The sequence below is a fragment of the Ranitomeya variabilis genome, chromosome 6 (assembly GCF_051348905.1).
Source record: "Ranitomeya variabilis isolate aRanVar5 chromosome 6, aRanVar5.hap1, whole genome shotgun sequence".
Taxonomy (NCBI): Eukaryota; Metazoa; Chordata; class Amphibia; order Anura; family Dendrobatidae; genus Ranitomeya; species Ranitomeya variabilis.
In genome coordinates this window covers 13,784,656-13,803,740 of record NC_135237.1, presented here as the reverse complement: position 1 = coordinate 13,803,740, position 19,085 = coordinate 13,784,656, and the positions used below count along the sequence as shown (strand labels likewise).

Below are 19,085 nucleotides of genomic sequence, written 5' to 3'. Positions count from 1 at the left end.
AATGCAGAGTGTAAAAATCTCAAGCAAAAACCTAAAGAGATGAACTGGAATCTCCGGGTCTCAGTCCTGCTCGGCCATTATTCACATGTACGTCATCTGACATATGGTAAGGTTTTAATACTAGAGGTTAGGACTGTCCCAAATAGGGTCACCGTGACGTGGTGGGATGGCTTTTACATTTTTGTTATCAAAATTATGTTAACTAAGGATCCTACATTATTTTCATGCAGTACTGCTATTTATTTATTTATCTATTACAGGGTATTTGCTTATTTTGTTTTTATCTTGGGTTTTGTCTGTTTATTCTTCAGTGTGAATGTGCGCCTACAGGCTGCATGCAAACCAACTTATATTCCAGTTCATCGCTTTAGATTTTGTATTAGAAGTATTAGCAGCGGTGGAGGAACTAGAGTCTGATGGGCCCCAACAAATCCTGATATATATATATATATTTCACCCATCCTGGTATGTATATCCCCCATTCTGATATATATATCCATTATGCTGGGTCCCTTCCTGGTACAGGCACAGATCTGACCAAGGTTACAAAAGATGTTCTGCAGTACTCAAGGTTCCTAAGGGCACAGTGGCCTCCATAATCCTTAACTGGAAGAAGTTTGGGACCACCAGAAGTCCGAGCAATCGTGGGAGAAGAGCCTTGGTGAGAGAGGTAAAGAAGAACCCCAAGATCACTGTGTCTGAGGTCCAGAGATGCAGTAGGCAGATGGGAGAAAGTTCCACAAGTCAACTATCACTGCAGCCTCCACCAGTCAGGCCTTTATGGCAGAGTGGCCCGATGGAAGCCTCTCCTCAGTGCAATTAGTGAAGTATATCGTGGCACTACTGTGTTGGTGCACAAGGTAGGTTCCCCAAACCAGTGAATATAGAATACAGAAACTTGGCACTCAACTTGGTAACGTGGAATATGCTTTTTTATTTCAGATAGCAGTCCCAGTATATAAACGTTTCGGTCTGTTATGGACCTTCTTCAGTACAACCGACTGCTCAAGAGTAAAATATAGAAGATGTCTCCGGACATAACGTTGATCCTCGTATGTAGGACTACTTGTGGATCGTACAGAGGACTAAACTGGTCGCTCCGGTATATAAGAGAGAATAGTGTTGTTCACAGGTGGCAGTTTCTAATTGGATAGCTAGATGCTGAACGTAATGGCGCCAAGCAACGCGGTGTCCGCGTTGCTGGTTGCGGCGGACACCGCGTTGCTTGGCGCCATTACGTTCAGCATCTAGCTATCCAATTAGAAACTGCCACCTGTGAACAACACTATTCTCTCTTATATACCGGAGCGACCAGTTTAGTCCTCTGTACGATCCACAAGTAGTCCTACATACGAGGATCAACGTTATGTCCGGAGACATCTTCTATATTTTACTCTTGAGCAGTCGGTTGTACTGAAGAAGGTCCATAACAGACCGAAACGTTTATATACTGGGACTGCTATCTGAAATAAAAAAGCATATTCCACGTTACCAAGTTGAGTGCCAAGTTTCTGTATTCTATCTCCTCAGTGCAAGACATATGAAAGCCGCATAGAGTTTACTAAAAACACATGAAGGACTCCCAGACTATGAGAAATAAGATTCTCTGGTCTGATGAGATGAAGATAGAACTTTTTGGTGATAACTCTAAGCGGTATGTGTGGAGAAAACCAGGCACTGCTCATCACCTGCCCAATACAATCCCAACAGTAAAACATGGTGGAGTCAGCATCATGCTATGGGGGTGTTTTTCAGCTGCAGGGACAGGACAACTGGTTGTCATTGAAGGAAACATGAATGCGGCCAAGTACAGAGATATCCTGGATGAAAACCTCTTCCAGAGTGCTCTGGACCTCAGACTTGGCCGAAGGTTCATCTTCCAACAAGACAATGACCCTAAGCACACAGCTAAAATAACAAAGGAGCGGCTTCAGAACAATTCTGTGACCATTCCTGACCGGCCCAGCCATTGCTGACCTAAACCCAATGGAGCATCTCTGGAGAGACCTGAAAATGGCGTCCACCAACGTTCACCATCCAACCTGACGGAACTGGAGAGGATCTGCAAGGAAGAATGGCCGAGGATCCCCAAATCCAGGGGGAAAAACTTGGCATAATTTCCAAGAAGACTCATGGCTGCACTAGACCAAAGGGGCTTCTCCTCAATACTGAGCGAAGGGGCTGAAGACTTATGGCCATGGGACATTTCAGGTTTTCTTTTTTAATAAATTTGCAAAAATTTCTACATTTCTGTTTTTTTTTCAGCCAAGATGGGGTGCAGAGTGTACATTAATGAGAAAAAATGAACTTTATTGAATTTACCAAATGGCTGCAATGAAACAGAGTGAAAAATTTAAAGGGGTCTGAATACTTTCCGTACCCCACTGTATATTTTGTTTGATTCACTTATTCAGACATACTCCTGTGTTGTTTTTACCAATATTTGTGTATGTGAGTGCAGCGCCCCAGAGTCCTGTTCGTTGCAGTAACGTCGCTCTGCCACTAAGGGGAGCGATGTTACGTCTGATGGCACCAAAGGAGTTCACCTGACCAGATATCACAGTCACACATTACACTTCACACTCCGGCCACCAGGGGGAGCTAAGGGTTCTATGTATTAGGCCACTCCTCACAATCTAGTAAAACTGGGGGCTAGATAGGAAGTTAGGGAGAAGCTGACTGGGTTTTGCCCGGGTAACACCTAGTGAGAGGAGAGCGTTGCTTGGGAAGATTCAGGGGTGTCCCTGTCAGGGGTGGGATCCTGACAGAGGCCTAGCGAAAGGACAGATCGTTACGGAGCCGCGCCTGCACTTCATCGCGGCGGTATCTTAAGAAAGGACAAGAAGCGAAGTATATTGTGGAGAAGTGAGAAACGAGATCACAGCACAAAGGAGATAGAACCAGTAGGAGTCGTGCCCCGAGATCGGCAACATCCTACTGAGGCGCGTAGCCGGTGGCCGGAACGCCGAGGAAGTATTGGGCTCCAAGCATTACTTCAAACCAACGGCAGGACAGTTAACTCTAGGTTGGCTGTCTCACCTTTACACCTAATGAAGACAACGGAGGCAATTGTGGGAGAGGGGCGTCTCTAGGGTCCCTATAAAATAACTCCAGGCCTACCCGTCATACGGGTGCGTCCTATCCATATCATCTGAGGGACGGAGAAGAACATCAGAAACATACACGACAGTTGTGAGGACTATCCCGTGGTGCTCAGCAGGGAAGTACTACAACACCCAGGCGCTAGTAGGTAGGCTACTGATTTCCACCTGCAAAGGGAACTCTGGATGTGCCTTCGGACCGGCCGGTCTCAGCCAGCCCTGTTAGCAGTACTCTGGATTGTGGATCCTGAAGCCTTCAGTAAAGAGGTAAAGAGACTGCAACCCTGTGTCCTCGTCATTTACTGCGACCTACACCATCACCTACACCTTTTATTGGGCGCCCCTTAGCAGGACCACGGACCGGGTCAGGCCACTGTGACATCCTCAGAACCGATAGACCCGGTACCGAGTACCCCGCTGTCCTGCATCTGGGGACCGCTCCACATACCCTTAGGGAGGAAGTTCAGGCTAGTGTCAGATCATGCACTCTGGAGGTGGACGAGAGAAAAGGGGAAGGATGTCGTGTTGACTAGGTGGTTTCTAGCACTTCAGGACTTTAATTTTCGTGTGGAGCACAGGGAAGTTACATGGCAGCACAGATGCCCTGGCCTGTTTAGCGAGTGAAGGTGCCAAAACCCCCAGCTTTAGGCAGAGGGGGATATGTGACGTAGTCACTGGCAAAGTGCTGGAGGGGAGATATGTTTCGCTGAGGTTAATGACTTCAGTGATTTAAAACCCAGAAGTTTTCCTCCAGTACATTAAGTGTTGTGACGGGTTAACTAGCCAATTTGTTTAAGTGCTGGGTTTTTGTGGACAACCATAGCATGGGTGGGAGGTTGTCCACCTTATATCCACCCCATGGTGTGGTCTGGGAGTAAAATAGGCAGCCTCTTGAGGCATTCAGTGTTCAGTAGGGCTGGAGAGAGAAACTCCAGTGCTTTGTTTCTGAGGAGGAAAACCTGAACAAGTATGTGGTTATTATCCGGAGCAAGTGGATCCGGCAAATACAGGAACTGTATGCCATTAAGTTTCATTTTTACTGTTTTGCCCGAAGGACTGTGTTTATTTCCACTTAACGTTGGTTTATGCAACCTGTATAATAAACCAACAGAAGATTTATAGAAACAGTGTTCCCATGTCTATCTCCGTGTCCTGCTGAGTGGCTTCATCTACCACACTGCTTAGAGGCCACCCAGATGTTTCGACCCCCTGAGTTGAACCTCGAGCTACGCCTCTGGCCAAGATGTCTTGTTTGTCTCTGTGGAGGAATAGATTGTAGATGTAAGGAAAAGTTTGAGAAAAGTTCCAGTACTTCCCTGTATGACAACTTCCTGGGATGATTGAGGATCCTGCAATTTCTTTCCTCTATGTATGGATACTATACGCATAGCTCGTGTGACGTCTGATGTTTTCCTTGCACATATAGACTTCCATTGAGGAGTCTCTGACAATTTATGCATCACTCACACCATTCTGCGATTTTTTTTCCACACCTCGAATACAGGGGAGATGAAATCCACAGATCTGCACAGCCTCACATTGGACTGAGTGCAATCCAATTTTTTATTGCATTGATCTTGTCCAATTTATAAGCTCATCTGAACGAACCCTCAGTCTGATGAGAGGAGATCGTCCAGATATGGAGGCCATCACCACCTCCAATAGTGTACTGCAAATCTATTGGACTTACGCCTTCTTCACTTTCGTTTTTTTTGTCCAAATGCAGACTGTTTTTTAAAGACTGCAAATATGGACACACACACAGACCCATTGTATTCAATGGTGGTGTGCGTGTGAGGTTTTCACATGGACCATGTCTTTTTTTTGCGCAGCACAGGCAAAATACATGATGCATATGTGCACAGGGATGATACACGGATAACATCCATGTGTCACCTGTGGTGTGACATGCACCAGCACATGGGAAAAAGTTGAACAGTTCGCGCTGATCCCAGGTGCTGGGTGCTGAAGGCAGCTGTCATCATTGTTGCTTGGTCTCCCTGAGATCAGTGCGACCAGGAGACAATGATGGGAGTTGTATTCAGCACCCGCTGTGTACATCGTGTGTAAAATTAAGAATTAAATAAAAAAATGGCGTGGGCTTCCTCTTAATTTTTATAACCAGCAGAGGGACAGCCCACAGTTAGGGGCTGATGTTACTAATATGGGACAAGAGGACAATATCTCAAAAGGTTCACAGGCTATTAATAACATCCCACAGTTGTTTGTTTAGCCTTTACTAGATAGTTTACAGGGGAACCCAGAAAAAAATGACATATTGTACACCTATAAATTCAAACCAGCAAAGGATAAACAGACAGCTGTGGGTTGATATTAATAGCTTTGGAAGGGGCCAGGGATATTGACCCCCCTCCCAGGCTACCAACATCAGCCCACAGCTGCCCCAGAAATGGCGCATGCATAAGATGCACCAAATCTGGCGCTTAGCCTCGCTCTTCCTACTTGCCCTGTGGAAGTGGCAAGTGGGGTAATCTGGTGGGGGTTGATGTCAGCTTTGTGTTGTTCGCTGTCAGAGTGCAGCTTCAGTGGTGAGCGGTGACAGTCACTGAAGGTGCAGTTCCTAAACTCAGTTGACTGTGAGCTGGGACAATGAACTGTGGTGACCTTTATTTAATTTCTCACAGTGCTAGCAGTGATCTCATTGAGGCCACTACAGTTCATGTCAGCTGACAATACAAAGTTATGAAAAGGAGACTGTTGGTTGGCACTCTGCTCCAGACTGCGGTACTCATGGAAATGAAATGCAATAGAAGGATTTAGGAATTGAAGAATCCACCATTAATTTGTAATAAAAAATTATCCAATATTAGAAATAAATTAGTTTGAGTTGATATGGGAAGTGAGATTAAATTACCTAGACAATCCTTTATTTCTACCAAGAAATAAGGGATGTATGCAGGAGGGCAGCATCGCAAGAAGATGGGAGGCACCGGACCAGAACCTGCGACACCCATCGGACCAGACCGCCCCCAGGTGAGTATAATTTTTTTTTCTCTTGCAGGTTGGATCGGGGCTTATCTGCAGCATTAAAGATTGGTGTATATCAGCCCTGAAAGGTGGTGGCCGTAACTCGTATCGGCCAAACCTGGTGACAGGTTCCCTTTAAATCAACAATTAGATGTGGGGATACCATGCTACCACTTCCATCCCAATTTAAAGATAAAACCGTACTGTTGCACAATTAAAATTCCAAATAAAAGAACAAGTCACAATCCCGAGAAGAGGCAGCACATTTTAAAGAATCCTCTTCTGTAGAGAGGCATTTTGGATACAATTCATTATCACCAAAGAGTCTGAATAGAGACAATAGGATCAGTCGCATAATGCGACATCGGTTATTTTGTTGTATAGATTTATACATTTCAAATGAATAATGATGAATGTATTTACTTACTGATCCACCAGATATCTGATTCATTTCCATTGGGTGAATTGATGTATTCTCTTATGGGACAAGTCAGATGAAATCTTTTTTTTGTTTTTCATCGTTGTATGTTTTGGATATGATGAATAATTCTTGTATTATGTTATTTTCTTTTTTGTGATTGTATATTTACATTGAATATAATGACATCTCTGCAACAAGGTTTACTTCACATTTGTAACATATGATGTAATTTCCTTACTGTGATCTTATGTAAGTATACTCCTATATCTTGACTGCACTACTGAAAAAAGCCTAGGATGGGCTGAAAAGTCTAAGTGGTTTGTGCATTTAATAACTGCAATTACTGAATACGTGAGGTCCGCGATCTTTCCTTCTATGATAAAGGTGACATCAACTCCAACCCTATTACCTCACTTGCCACCGCATCAGGGCAAGTGGGAAGAGTGAGGCTAAGTGCCAGATTTGGCGCATCTTATGGGGTAACTGTGGGCTAATGTTGGTAGCCTTGGGGGGGGGGCAATATCCCTGGCCCCTTCTCAGTCTATTAGAATCAGCCCACAGTGGTCTGTCTAGTGTTTGCTGGCTTGAATATATAGGGGCACCCTATGTTATTTTCTTTCTGGGGTCCCACTCTAAAATAACCAGTAAAGGCTAAGCAAACAGCTGTGTGCGGTTATTAATAGCCTGGGAACCTTAAGGGGTATTGTCTCTTGTCCCAAATTATTATTATCAGCCCTCAGCTTTGGGCTTTCCCTTTGCTGGTTATGAAAATTATGAGGGAGCTCACAAATTCTAAATCTTACACAGGAGTGACACAGTCACAGTCATTGTCAGCTGGTCGCGCTGATCTCAGGAAGAGCACCTTCCCCCGCACCAGGGGAAGAGCACAAACTGTACTGCTTTTCGCAGACGACGGTATGTGTACATACGGTATGTACATACGGATAGCACACGGATGTAACTCACAGCCACACAGATGGCACATGGACACAGACCACAGATCTCACCAGTACTGGCTTTTCCAGTACATAAATCACCAGGACGGGTGAAGGGGATCTTAGACTAATTCAAGATAGGCAAGATTGTTGATACATTTGCATTACCTGATTCCATGGATTTTTTCCTCTGGTGAACAGTCTCTGGAGTTCACTTTTCAGTCTTCAGGTTCAACTTGTTGCCTCTATAAGAACTTTTAGCTCAGCTATGTGCACACGTTGAGTATTTGCTTGCAGAAATTTCTGCAAGGTTTCTTCATCGCTTGGCAGGAAAAACGCTGCTGCAAAAAGTGCATTTTTGCATGTGTTTTTGTACAGCAATGAAGGCTTTTTTGAGCTAAATAAAGATATTTTAAAAAAAGTTTTCTGATGTAATTTTTTGGTTCAGCACCACCTTTTTCCCTTTTTCATGCTGATGCAGTGGCATCAGAGTAATGGGATTAGGGTTTGGTGTCAGCAGCTGTCATTGACACCAAGCCCTAGGTTTAGTAATAAAAAGATGTCAGCCCATCACCTTCATTACTAAGTTGGTAAGTAAACACTAATACACACACAAACAAACACATACATTGTCACCAACCTATGTAGGAGGGTTATCAGAACGAATGTACATAGGCTGTAACCAGACAACAGCTGTTAATTTTAAAGAAAAAAAAATGGTGTGGGCTTACGTTAATATTCTGGGAAGGAGCTAATAGCCATAAAGTTTCCAGGCTATTAATATCAGCTCACAGCTGTTTGCTTAGCCGTTACTGCCTACTTTACAGGGGGACCCCAGAAAAAAAATTGACATAGGGTCCTCTATAAAATCTAACCAGCAAAGGCTAGGCAGACAGCTGCAGGCTGTTATTAATAGCCTAGGAAGGGGCCATGGATACTGGCCCTCTCCCAGACTAAAAACTTCAGCTCTGAGCCACCCCATAAAAGGTGCATAATAATAATAATAATTTTTATTTATATAGCGCCAACATATTCCGCAGCACTTTACAATTAAGCGGGGACATGTACAGACAATAAATTCAATACAAGGTGAGACAATTTAAACAGTGACATTAGGAGTGAGGTCCCTGCTCGCAAGCTTACAATCTACAAAGAAATGGGGGGGCACAATAGGTGAAAAGTGCTTGTTATTTCAGGTCTCAAGTGCATCTCTAAGATGCATCAAATCTGGCACTTAACCTCGCTCTTCCTACTTGCCCTGTAGCAGTGGCAAGTGGGGTTCTTATTTGTAGGGTTGATGTCACCTTTGTATTGTCAGGTGACATCAAGCCCACAGGTTAGTAATGCGGAAGCGTGTATAAGGCACCTATCTATTAGTAACCCCATAGTGATATTGTGTAAAAAACACAGACACCCAGAATAAAGTCCTTTAGTTGAAATAATTACCCCGACTCCTTTAATGAATCTTAATTAAACCATACTCACCGAACACCTAATCCACCGATGCCAAGGTCTCCTGCAACAAAAATAAAAGGATAGACCACAATATACGTACCTCTCCTGTCCATAGAGAAGATAATCCATAATATGCTACGACGATCCTGATTACTGTTAGAGCAGTCACTAATGTGACTGCCCTCAAAGACAGTCGGCGATACACTGACAGGAGGTAATCGCTCCCGCAGAGTATCACTGAGCTGCCATGAGAGTTCTCATGCAGCGTTACTGTGAGTGAGAGCACCAGAGCTGATAAACTCCAGTGAACTCTAACGGCAGCTCAGTGATCCACTGCGGGAGCGATCACCTCCGTGTATCGCCGGCGGCCAGGTAGAGCGGACACATCTCCCGATGTGACTGTTATACACGTGAGATCGCCATGGGACACTCGGGATTAAGTGGACTACGGTGGACAGGGAGTATATGGTGGTTAATTATTTTACATTATTTCTAGGAGATAATAGGCATCGGAGATTTGGTGTTAGGTGAGTATATTATTTGAACATGTATGTACTTATTTTACTTTTTTTTTTTAACTGTGAGCACTGTTATCAGTGACAGCAGACGTAGCCCGATGGGAGCAGTAGTCTCATCAGCCCGCACCTGCTGACCTACAGTAAGATTTTTACTGCAGGTCACCGCTGTGGGTCACGGTCACGCTGACATCTGACAACATGACAGCATGCTCCCACAGTGCTCTGACCGACGGTCTTACCGGTGGTAGCGTTACTGCCAATAATAACCACCGCGTCGATGTTTCCCACGCTGTCACACAGATAACATAGTGGGAAACACCATAGGAAGCCGGTAAAATGCAAAACAAAAATGCAGAAAATCCGCAAAGATTTTTACTCCTGCGTTTTTGCTGTGGATTTGACTGACTCAGTTGAAGTCAATGGGTGAAAAACGCTGCAGAAACGAGCAAAGAATTGACATGTGCAGAAAAAAACGCTGCAAATACTCAAGGAAATTTACTGATCATGTGCCTATTGCCGAGTTCCGCGGGGAAAACCTCAGTGAAACCTTTCATTATCACATTATATTTGTCACCTCTGTACATTACAGGGCAGCGTGGGGAAAAGGTAAGTGACAAGTCTGAAATGTGTGCAGCCATAGACTGTGGCAGCCGGGAGAGCCGCCCCCGTGCTCCATCACTGGTAATAGTTGTAGTAATCCGGGTCAGTACCAGTGGCAGCAGTGGAGTCTCTGTGATAATAGAAATAATCTACCGTGTGACACCAGAAGTCTACAGCTCAGATAGATGTGAAATAATGAAAAAAGATGATAAAAGTCGAGTCCCCGTAAGATCTGCAGAGACCGGCACAACCCGCTGCCCCACGTCCCCGAGCAAGCCTGCGGCTACAGGTCAGATCCCTACAAGTCTGTGGCGTCGTACTACAAGGTATCGGGGGCTCCATCTCTACCTTATGTGGCCCTTACAAAGAGAAGGATAACCCTGGTGACACATTCCATTTCAGCTGTAGGACGTGCCCACCGGGACCCCCCATCTTATACCTCGACAGCCTAACGCCGGTCCTGACCGAGGATTGACGTGGAGGTACGCCCGTCTGGTCAGCCGTCTCCTCCAGCCTCTTCGTGAAGGGGGATCTTTCCATGGACTAAAGACAAGGACCTCCAATCACCATCCTCCCGTCAGTTTCTATTTCTATTATTATTTTCCTTTATTGAGCACAGAAATGTGTGATGATCCAAAGAAATGAATGGTGAAAGCCGCCCGCGTGCATCTATCAGACGTGTACCCTATTAATATGTGACCCGCGATTGTTCAGTAATGTGTATTGCCTCTCTACTGAAATGGAGGCAAGAACGGGGTCCCAGCAGTCGGACCCCCACCAATCTGTGTTATTATCACTGAGCCTGTGGACAGGTTACCACTTCTTACTAAAATCAATATCCCTTTAAGGCTAAAATTCCAGCACCAGCGGGATATTCTGTATTATCATCCATGTTCATCATTAATCAATACAATCATTATCATTCTCCATCATCATCATTACAATTATCCTTCTGATCATCACTATGATTACTCCTCACAATAGTTATCATAATCATCATGCCGCCTTCTTCTTCTTAGTCATCTTTAGCATCATCATCCTCTGTAAATAATCCTCCCATCATCATCCTCCTTCTCATTATTCTCTGTTCAATAATTCTAAAGATCACTCTTTCTCCCATCATCATCCTCATTATCATCATCCCCATATTTCTCACTGTTATTCTTCCCCTGACTCCTCGTAATGGTTGTCATTGTCATCCTTATCCTCCTGATCATCATCCTCCATATCATCATACTGCTCCTCGCTATTATTCTCCTTTTCATCATCTATCACATTGTCATTTTTCTTCTTATTTCTCATCTATTGCCGTCATCATTTTACTTCCATGTTTATCATCATCATCTTCCTCATCTTGGCTCTCATCTTTATCATTATTATTATTATTTAGTATTATAGCGCCATTTATTCCATGGCGCTTTACATGTTTATCATTTATTCTTCTTTTTCATCACCACTACCTCCTATTTGTTGTTCACAATCATCATTCATCCTCTTCTTCCCCATCATCATCACTTTTCATAAAAAACACAAGGAATATTATGTGTTCCTGAGTTTATTTGTATCTCTTGACTTTTTGGAACTATCACTGATACGTTGTGTCGCCTCGCGTCTCATAAATAAGCCAAAGTGCAGAGAGTGAAAGCCGCAATCTCAGATCCTGAATCTTAGGCGACTCCGATCGGACTATTACCGCCTGGCAGCCGGCAGGGCCTTCTCGGGCATCGTCTTCTACCAGTCCTGTTCGCAGTATCATCCTAAAATGGAACAGGAAAAGCATGAGTATGGAACCAGTCACCTGCTTCGTGTGGTCCTCACTGGTGACGAGACCAGGAGTACAATGATGAGAGTAGTAGTACTCTCTCATCAGCTGACGCCTGTGACCGGCGGTAACCTTTTTTCTGCTGGTCACAGCTGCTGGCTTACATGCTGTTATCTGTGTGACAGAGTGGGAACCATGGCGTTCTGACCGGCAGTAATGAACTTACCACTGACCAGAGCTGGTGTTACGCGCACTGTTGTACAGATGACAGCATGGGAAATGCCGGATGTTTGGCCCCTCATTCATTTGAATGGGTCAAGTTCGGGTACCGTTCTGATACCCGTACCAAACTTATTCTAAATGTTCGGCCGAACCCAATGGACCCGATCTCCACGAGTCTGCCAATCGCTAGACTTTATACATTTAACGCCAACCTATAATATGTCAGAAACTCCCCAGGGTTAATAATATGCCACTCAATCGCACGGCAGAGGTTTGATTGTGGGGGCTATGTGTGGTTAACATCAGCAAGGCCACGTTCCGGGTAGCTTGCAGAGAGCATGTAGGGTTCATGTTTCTCACCAGCAGAGGTCAAGCACATCCAGAAAGAAGACAGAGGAAGAAGAAGTCGTGCAACTAGAGATGAGTAAATACTTTGAAATTAATATTCGCCAGGTTTATTAAATCGGTCAAAAATATTCGATTTCCAGCAAATCGATTTACCACGAAATGCAATATGGCAGTCTCCAATTTCCCTGAAAAGATGCGAGTAACACTGAGATCTCCTGGGACAGTATCCGACCCGCGCCAAGCTCTTCAACACAAATACTTAGAAATGTCAAGTATCATAGTGAGCTCACCATAGAAATAGATCGTAAGCGGTGGCAACCAAGAGCCCATTTAATAACAAATTTCACTTACAGATTTTTCATGTTTTTAAAATAAAAACATTTCCATAAATTATCCCTCTTAGTCATTTGCGATCAGGGAGACCGTTCTGTGCAGAACACTGATTCAAACTGACGGTGTTGCTGTCAGAGGTAACATTATTCTGCTGCAACAGAGACAAGCAATGTGCTATATATTCCATAACTTCGTCGGCTTCCTCTCTGCTAATACTTTTGTTGGAGGTAAATGAGTCCAATTGTGACCTGTGTTTGGTAGAACTCCTGCATCGGGCACTGGTGCCAGTGATGGTGGCGCTTTTACGACTCCCTCATTCTTAGCTGTAATATATATTTTTTTCTGTCTGTTACACTACCCCAACCATTGCGATTGTCGCCACACACTTTGCACAACACAATATTTATTTTTGGCAATCCTTTCAACCTCAATTATTCTCCCCCCTTGCCAAAAAGAACATAATAAGGAAAGCTTAGTTCGGTAGATGCACAAAAAGCAAATTGTAGAAGCAGGTGACGGTAAAGATGTGACATGTAAGTTGTCAGATTTGACTAGTAAAACAATTCTGCAAAACCCAGACATGCACAGATAAAAGTCTACATTTTTAAACATTTTTTTTTAACAAATTTCAACCTTCTTGACAAACATGACAAAATAAGAAACGCTAGGTGAGTACAGAGCCAAACATCCAGCACCTGTAACAGGACACCCTAAGGCTGCAGTCACACTATCAGTATTTGGTCAGTATTTTACATCAGCGAAAACCAGGAGTGGGTGATAAATACAGAAGTGGTGCAGATGTTTCTATTATACTTTTCCTCTAATTGTTCCTCTCCTGGTTTTGGCTACAAATACTGATGTAAAATCCTGACCGAATACTGATGGTGTGATGGCAGCCTAAGGCCGGTTTCACACGTCAGTGGCTCCGGTACGTGAGGTGACAGTTTCCTCACGTACCGGAGACACTGACACACGTAGACCCATAAAAATCAATGCATCTGTTCAGATGTCATTGATTTTTTGCGGACCGTGTCTCCGTGTGCCAAACACGGAGACATGTCAGTGTTCGTGGGAGCGCACGTTTTACACGGACCCAATAGAGTCAATGAGTCCGCGTAAAACACGGACCTCACACGGACATTCTCCGTCTGGGGTCCGTGTGCGTGCAGGAGACAGCGCTACAGTAAGCGCTGTCCCCCCCACATGGTGCTGAAGCCGCGATTCATATGTTCCCTGTAGCAGCGTTTGCTATAGAGAAAATATGAAGAATAGTGTTAAAAATAAAGATCCATGTGTCCGCCGCCCCCCCACCCCCTGTGCGCCCCCCCCGCTGGTCAGAAAATACTTACCCGCTCCCTCGCTCCTTCCTGGTCTGGCCGCGGCTTACTGTATGCGGTCACGTGGGGCCGATCATTTACAATCATGAATAGTCGGCTCCGCCCCTATGGGAGGTGGAGCCACATATTCATGACTGTAAATGATCGGCCCCACGTGACCGCATGCAGGAGAAGCCGCGGCCAGACCAGGAAGGAGCGACAGCCGACGGGGGACCCGGGTAAGTATTTTCTGACCAGCGGGGGGGCGCACAGGGGGTGGGGGGGCGGCGGACACATGGATCTTTATTTTAAACACTATTCTTCATATTTTCTCTGCAGCAAACGCTACTGCAGAGAGGATATGAATCGCAGCTTCAGCACCATGCAGAGTGGGTACCACACGCTCCGTGTGGTACCCACTCGCCATACGGGCGGCACACGTGTGCCGCACGTATGGCCTCCGTGAGTTCCCAGGCACACGGACACGGATAACTCCGGTACCGATTTATTCCGGTACCGGAATTATCTGGACGTGTGGGACAGCCCTAATGGTGTGGAGTGTAATATTTGACACTTTGTGAGCTGGACAGTTAAAGGGAACCTTTCCTTACCAGAAACGCTACAATGATTGACAGCCTGCTCTGCACACCTGCTGAAAAGTGCTGGGATGTGATTACAGGACGCTCGCTACATAGTGAACGGTGACGGTCATCGCTCCCTGCACTGCCAATATGACTGCCAGGGGTATATAAACTAGAAGCAGTGTTCAAATAAGGCAGCCAGCCATGATATTTACCAGCAGATAAACCCCTTACCTGCATGTAAAAAATCCATCTCTGGACATAAGTTTACTTTAAATATCTGGATTTTGTCAATTTTTTTGCATTCAAAAAGCAATTATTTTACCTTTTACAATAAGAATAGCACAAGAAATGCAAAACCTTAGTACTGCCACTTGTGACAAGTAGCACGCCGTCTCTGACTGACACAATTTTCCGTTTTTTTTTCTGTAACTTGCTGCTGCTTTCTAGTGCAATAATAATGAAGGATAAAATTCAAATGCAACAGTACAGATGCATATTCAACATATTACTCAATCACACTGACTCTGGCACCTTTCCTCTCTCTAATCTTAACCCCATTAATTGCATCTAATCTTCATCACTAATGTATTTGTACAACACCCATTGTCTGGAGTATTTGTGCGTTCTGTGCAGCATTGCAAGGTACCATCACACTCAACAACTTACCAACGATCACGAGCAGCGATACGACCTGGCCGTGATCGTTGGTAAGTCGTTGTGTGGTCGCTGGGGAGCTGTCACACAGACAGCTCTCTCCAGCGACCAACGATCAGGGGAACGACTTCGGCATCGTTGAAACTGTCTTCAACGATGCCGAAGTCCCCCTGCAGCACCCGGGTAACCAGGGTAAACATCGGGTTACTAAGTGCAGGGCCGCGCTTAGTAACCCGATATTTACCCTGGTTACCATTGTAAAAGTTAACAAAAAAAAAACACTACATACTCACCTTCTGATGTCTGTCACGTCCCCCGGTGTCCACAGGGTTAAAACTGCTTTCGGCAGGAGCGCTGCTAATATGCATGCGCTGCTGCCGAGAGCTTCCCTGCACTGAATGTGTCAGCGCCGACAGTAACAGCGGTGACGTCACCGCTGTGCTCTGCTTTACGGCCGGCGCTGACATTCAGTGCAGGGAAGCTCTCGGCAGCAGCGCATGCATATTAGCAGCGCTCCTGCCGAAAGCAGTTTTAACCCTGTGGACACCGGGGGACGTGACAGACATCAGAATGTGAGTATGTAGTGGTTTTTTTTTGTTAACTTTTACAATGGTAACCAGGGTAAATATCGGGTTACTAAGCGCGGCCCTGCACTTATAGTAACCCGATGTTTACCCTGGTTACCAGTGAAGACATCGCTGGATCGGTGTCACACACGCCGATCCAGCGATGACAGTGGGTGATCAGCGACGAAATAAAGTTCTGGACTTCTAGCTCCGACCAACGATATCACAGCGGGATCCAGATCGCTGCTGCGTGTCAAACACAACGAGATCGCTAACCAGGACGCTGCAACGTCACGGATCGCTGTTGTTCTCGTTGTAAAGTTGCTGAGTGTGACGGTACCTTTAGATTGAGCAGAGAGATGGAGGTGCAGCTGAGGAGGTTGTCAGCAGAATATTGCAAGCAAGCACAAGTGAAGTGTCTCCTCTTGTTGTTCTCCTGAGCTTTGCTTAGAACAGTTGCATCCTATAAGATTCTATAAACTTGAAAGATTTTTACATCTCTGGGTAATTTACAAATGTATATAGTTTATATAACAGGGATACAGAAATGCTGGACCCCCAGTGGGGCAGACACCTCATTGAACAAATGATCACAAAGTACAGTCTTCTGCTCTCTGACTCATCAGTGAGAACAGGTTCACTGCTCTTCAGTAAAGGAGATATTTAAGGACTCAACTTAGGATATCAAAAAATGCAGGAGAAAAAAAATTATCTTTAAAAGTGCATTACCGTGGTCAGGCTAATACAGATTTTATCCACAGGGTCTTCATCACCAAGATGCAGAGTACAAATCTTTACATCCTGCAAAACAATTACAGTAAAATGATTAATTATAGGGAAGGAGAAACTGACAATAAATCAGTGAAATTAGACATATAAATAAACTTTTCAGTCTAAAGAAAAAGAAACAACATGTAATGGGGAATAAACCAGTTTAACAAAGTCAAAACCATGAGTATTGCTTTGCCGTACCTTATTCTAATAGCAGTTATATTCTAGTACATAGTAGCAGTATTATAGTAGTTATATTCTTGCACAAAGAGGCAGTATTATAGTAGTTATATTCTTGTACATAGGGGCAGTATTATAGTATTTATAATCTTGTACATAGGGGCAGTATTATAGTAGTTATATTCTTGTACATAGTAGCAGTATTATAGTAGTTATATTCTTGCACAAAGAGGCAGTATTATAGTAGTTATATTCTTGTACATAGGGGCAGTATTATAGTATTTATAATCTTGTACATAGTGGCAGTATTATAGTAGTTATATTCCTGTACATAAGAGCAGTATTATAGTAGTTATATTCTTGTATATAGGAGGCAGTATTATAGTAGTTATATTCTTGTACATAGGAGCAGTATTATAGTAGTTATATTCTTGTACATAGGGGGCAGTATTATAGTAGTTATATTCTTGTACATAGGGGCAGTATTATAGTAGTTATATTCTTATATATAGGTGCAGTATTATAGTAGTTATATTCCTGTACATAAGAGCAGTATTATAGTAGTTATATTCTTGTATATAGGGGCAGTATTATAGTAGTTATATTCTTGTACATAGGGGCAGTATTATAGTAGTTATATTCTTGTACATAGGAGCAGTATTATAGTAGTTATATTCTTGTACATAGGAGCAGTATTATAGTAGTTATATTCTTGTACATAGGAGCAGTATTATAGTAGTTATATTCTTATACACTCACCGGCCACTTTATTAGGTACACCATGCTAGTAACGGGTTGGACCCCTTTTGCCTTCAGAACTGCCTCAATTCTTCGTGGCATAGATTCAACAAGGTGCTGGAAGCATTCCTCAGAGATTTTGGTCCATATTGACATGATGGCATCACACAGTTGCCGCAGATTTGTCGGCTGCACATCCCAAAGATGCTCCATACAAGGCAGGATGGATCCATACTTTCATGTTGTTTACGCCAAATTCTGACCCTACCATCCGAATGTCGCAGCAGAAATCGAGACTCATCAGACCAAGCAACGTTTTTCCAATCTTCTACTGTCCAATTTCGATGAGCTTGTACAAATTGTAGCCTCAGTTTCCTGTTCTTAGCTGAAAGGAGTGGTACCCGGTGTGGTCTTCTGCTGCTGTAGCCCATCTGCCTCAAAGTTCGACGCGCTGTGCGTTCAGAGATGCTCTTAGGCCTACCTTGGTTGTAACGGGTGGCGATTTGAGTCACTGTTGCCTTTCTATCAGCTCGAACCAGTCTGCCCATTCTCCTCTGACCTCTGGCATCAACAAGGCATTTCCGCCCACAGAACTGCCGCTCACTGGATTTTTTTTCTTTTTCGGACCATTCTCTGTAAACCCTAGAGATGGTTGTGCGTGAAAATCTTAGTAGATCAGCAGTTTCTGAAATACTCAGACCAGCCCTTCTGGCACCAACAACCATGCCACGTTCAAAGGCACTCAAATCACCTTTCTTCCCCATACTGATGCTCGGTTTGAACTGCAGGAGATTGTCTTGACCATGTCTACATGCCTAAATGCACTGAGTTGCCGCCATGTGATTGGCTGATTAGAAATTAAGTGTTAACAAGAAGTTGGACAGGTGTACCTAATAAAGTGGCCAGTGAGTGTATATAGGCGCAGTATTATAGTAGTTATATTCTTGTACATAGGAGCAGTATTATAGTAGTTATATTCTTGTACATAGGGGCAGTATTATAGTAGTTATATTCTTGTACATAGGAGCAGTATTATAGTAGTTATATTCTTGTACATAGGGGCAGTATTATAGTAGTTATATTCTTGTACATAGGAGCAGTATTATAGTAGTTATATTCTTGTACATAGGAGCAGTATTATAGTAGTTATATTCCTGTACATAGGGGCAGTATTATAGTAGTTATATTCTTGTACATAGTGGCAGTATTATAGTAGTTATATTCTTATATATAGGCGCAGTATTATAGTAGTTATATTCTTGTACATAGGGGCAGTATTATAGTAGTTATATTCTTGTACATAGGGGGCAGTATTATAGTAGTTATATTCTTGTACATAGGAGCAGTATTATAGTAGTTATATTCTTGTACATAGGGGCAGTATTATAGTAGTTATATTCTTGTACATAGGAGCAGTATTATAGTAGTTATATTCTTGTACATAGGAGCAGTATTATAGTAGTTATATTCCTGTACATAGGGGCAGTATTATAGTAGTTATATTCTTGTACATAGTGGCAGTATTATAGTAGTTATATTCTTATATATAGGCGAAGTATTATAGTAGTTATATTCTTGTACATAGGGGCAGTA

At 43.7% G+C, this 19,085-nt stretch overlaps 1 protein-coding gene across 1 annotated transcript in view; it reads right to left on the bottom strand.

The window, feature by feature from the left end:
• The window catches only part of LOC143783356 (cathelicidin-related antimicrobial peptide Bf-CRAMP-like), a 41,947-nt gene that overhangs the window by 9,398 nt on the left and 13,464 nt on the right, over window positions 1-19,085 (bottom strand). The window contains exon 3 of the mRNA XM_077271760.1: window positions 16,533-16,604. Within this exon, the coding sequence (XP_077127875.1) occupies window positions 16,533-16,604 (72 nt within the window). The remainder of the gene's footprint in view (window positions 1-16,532; window positions 16,605-19,085) is intronic.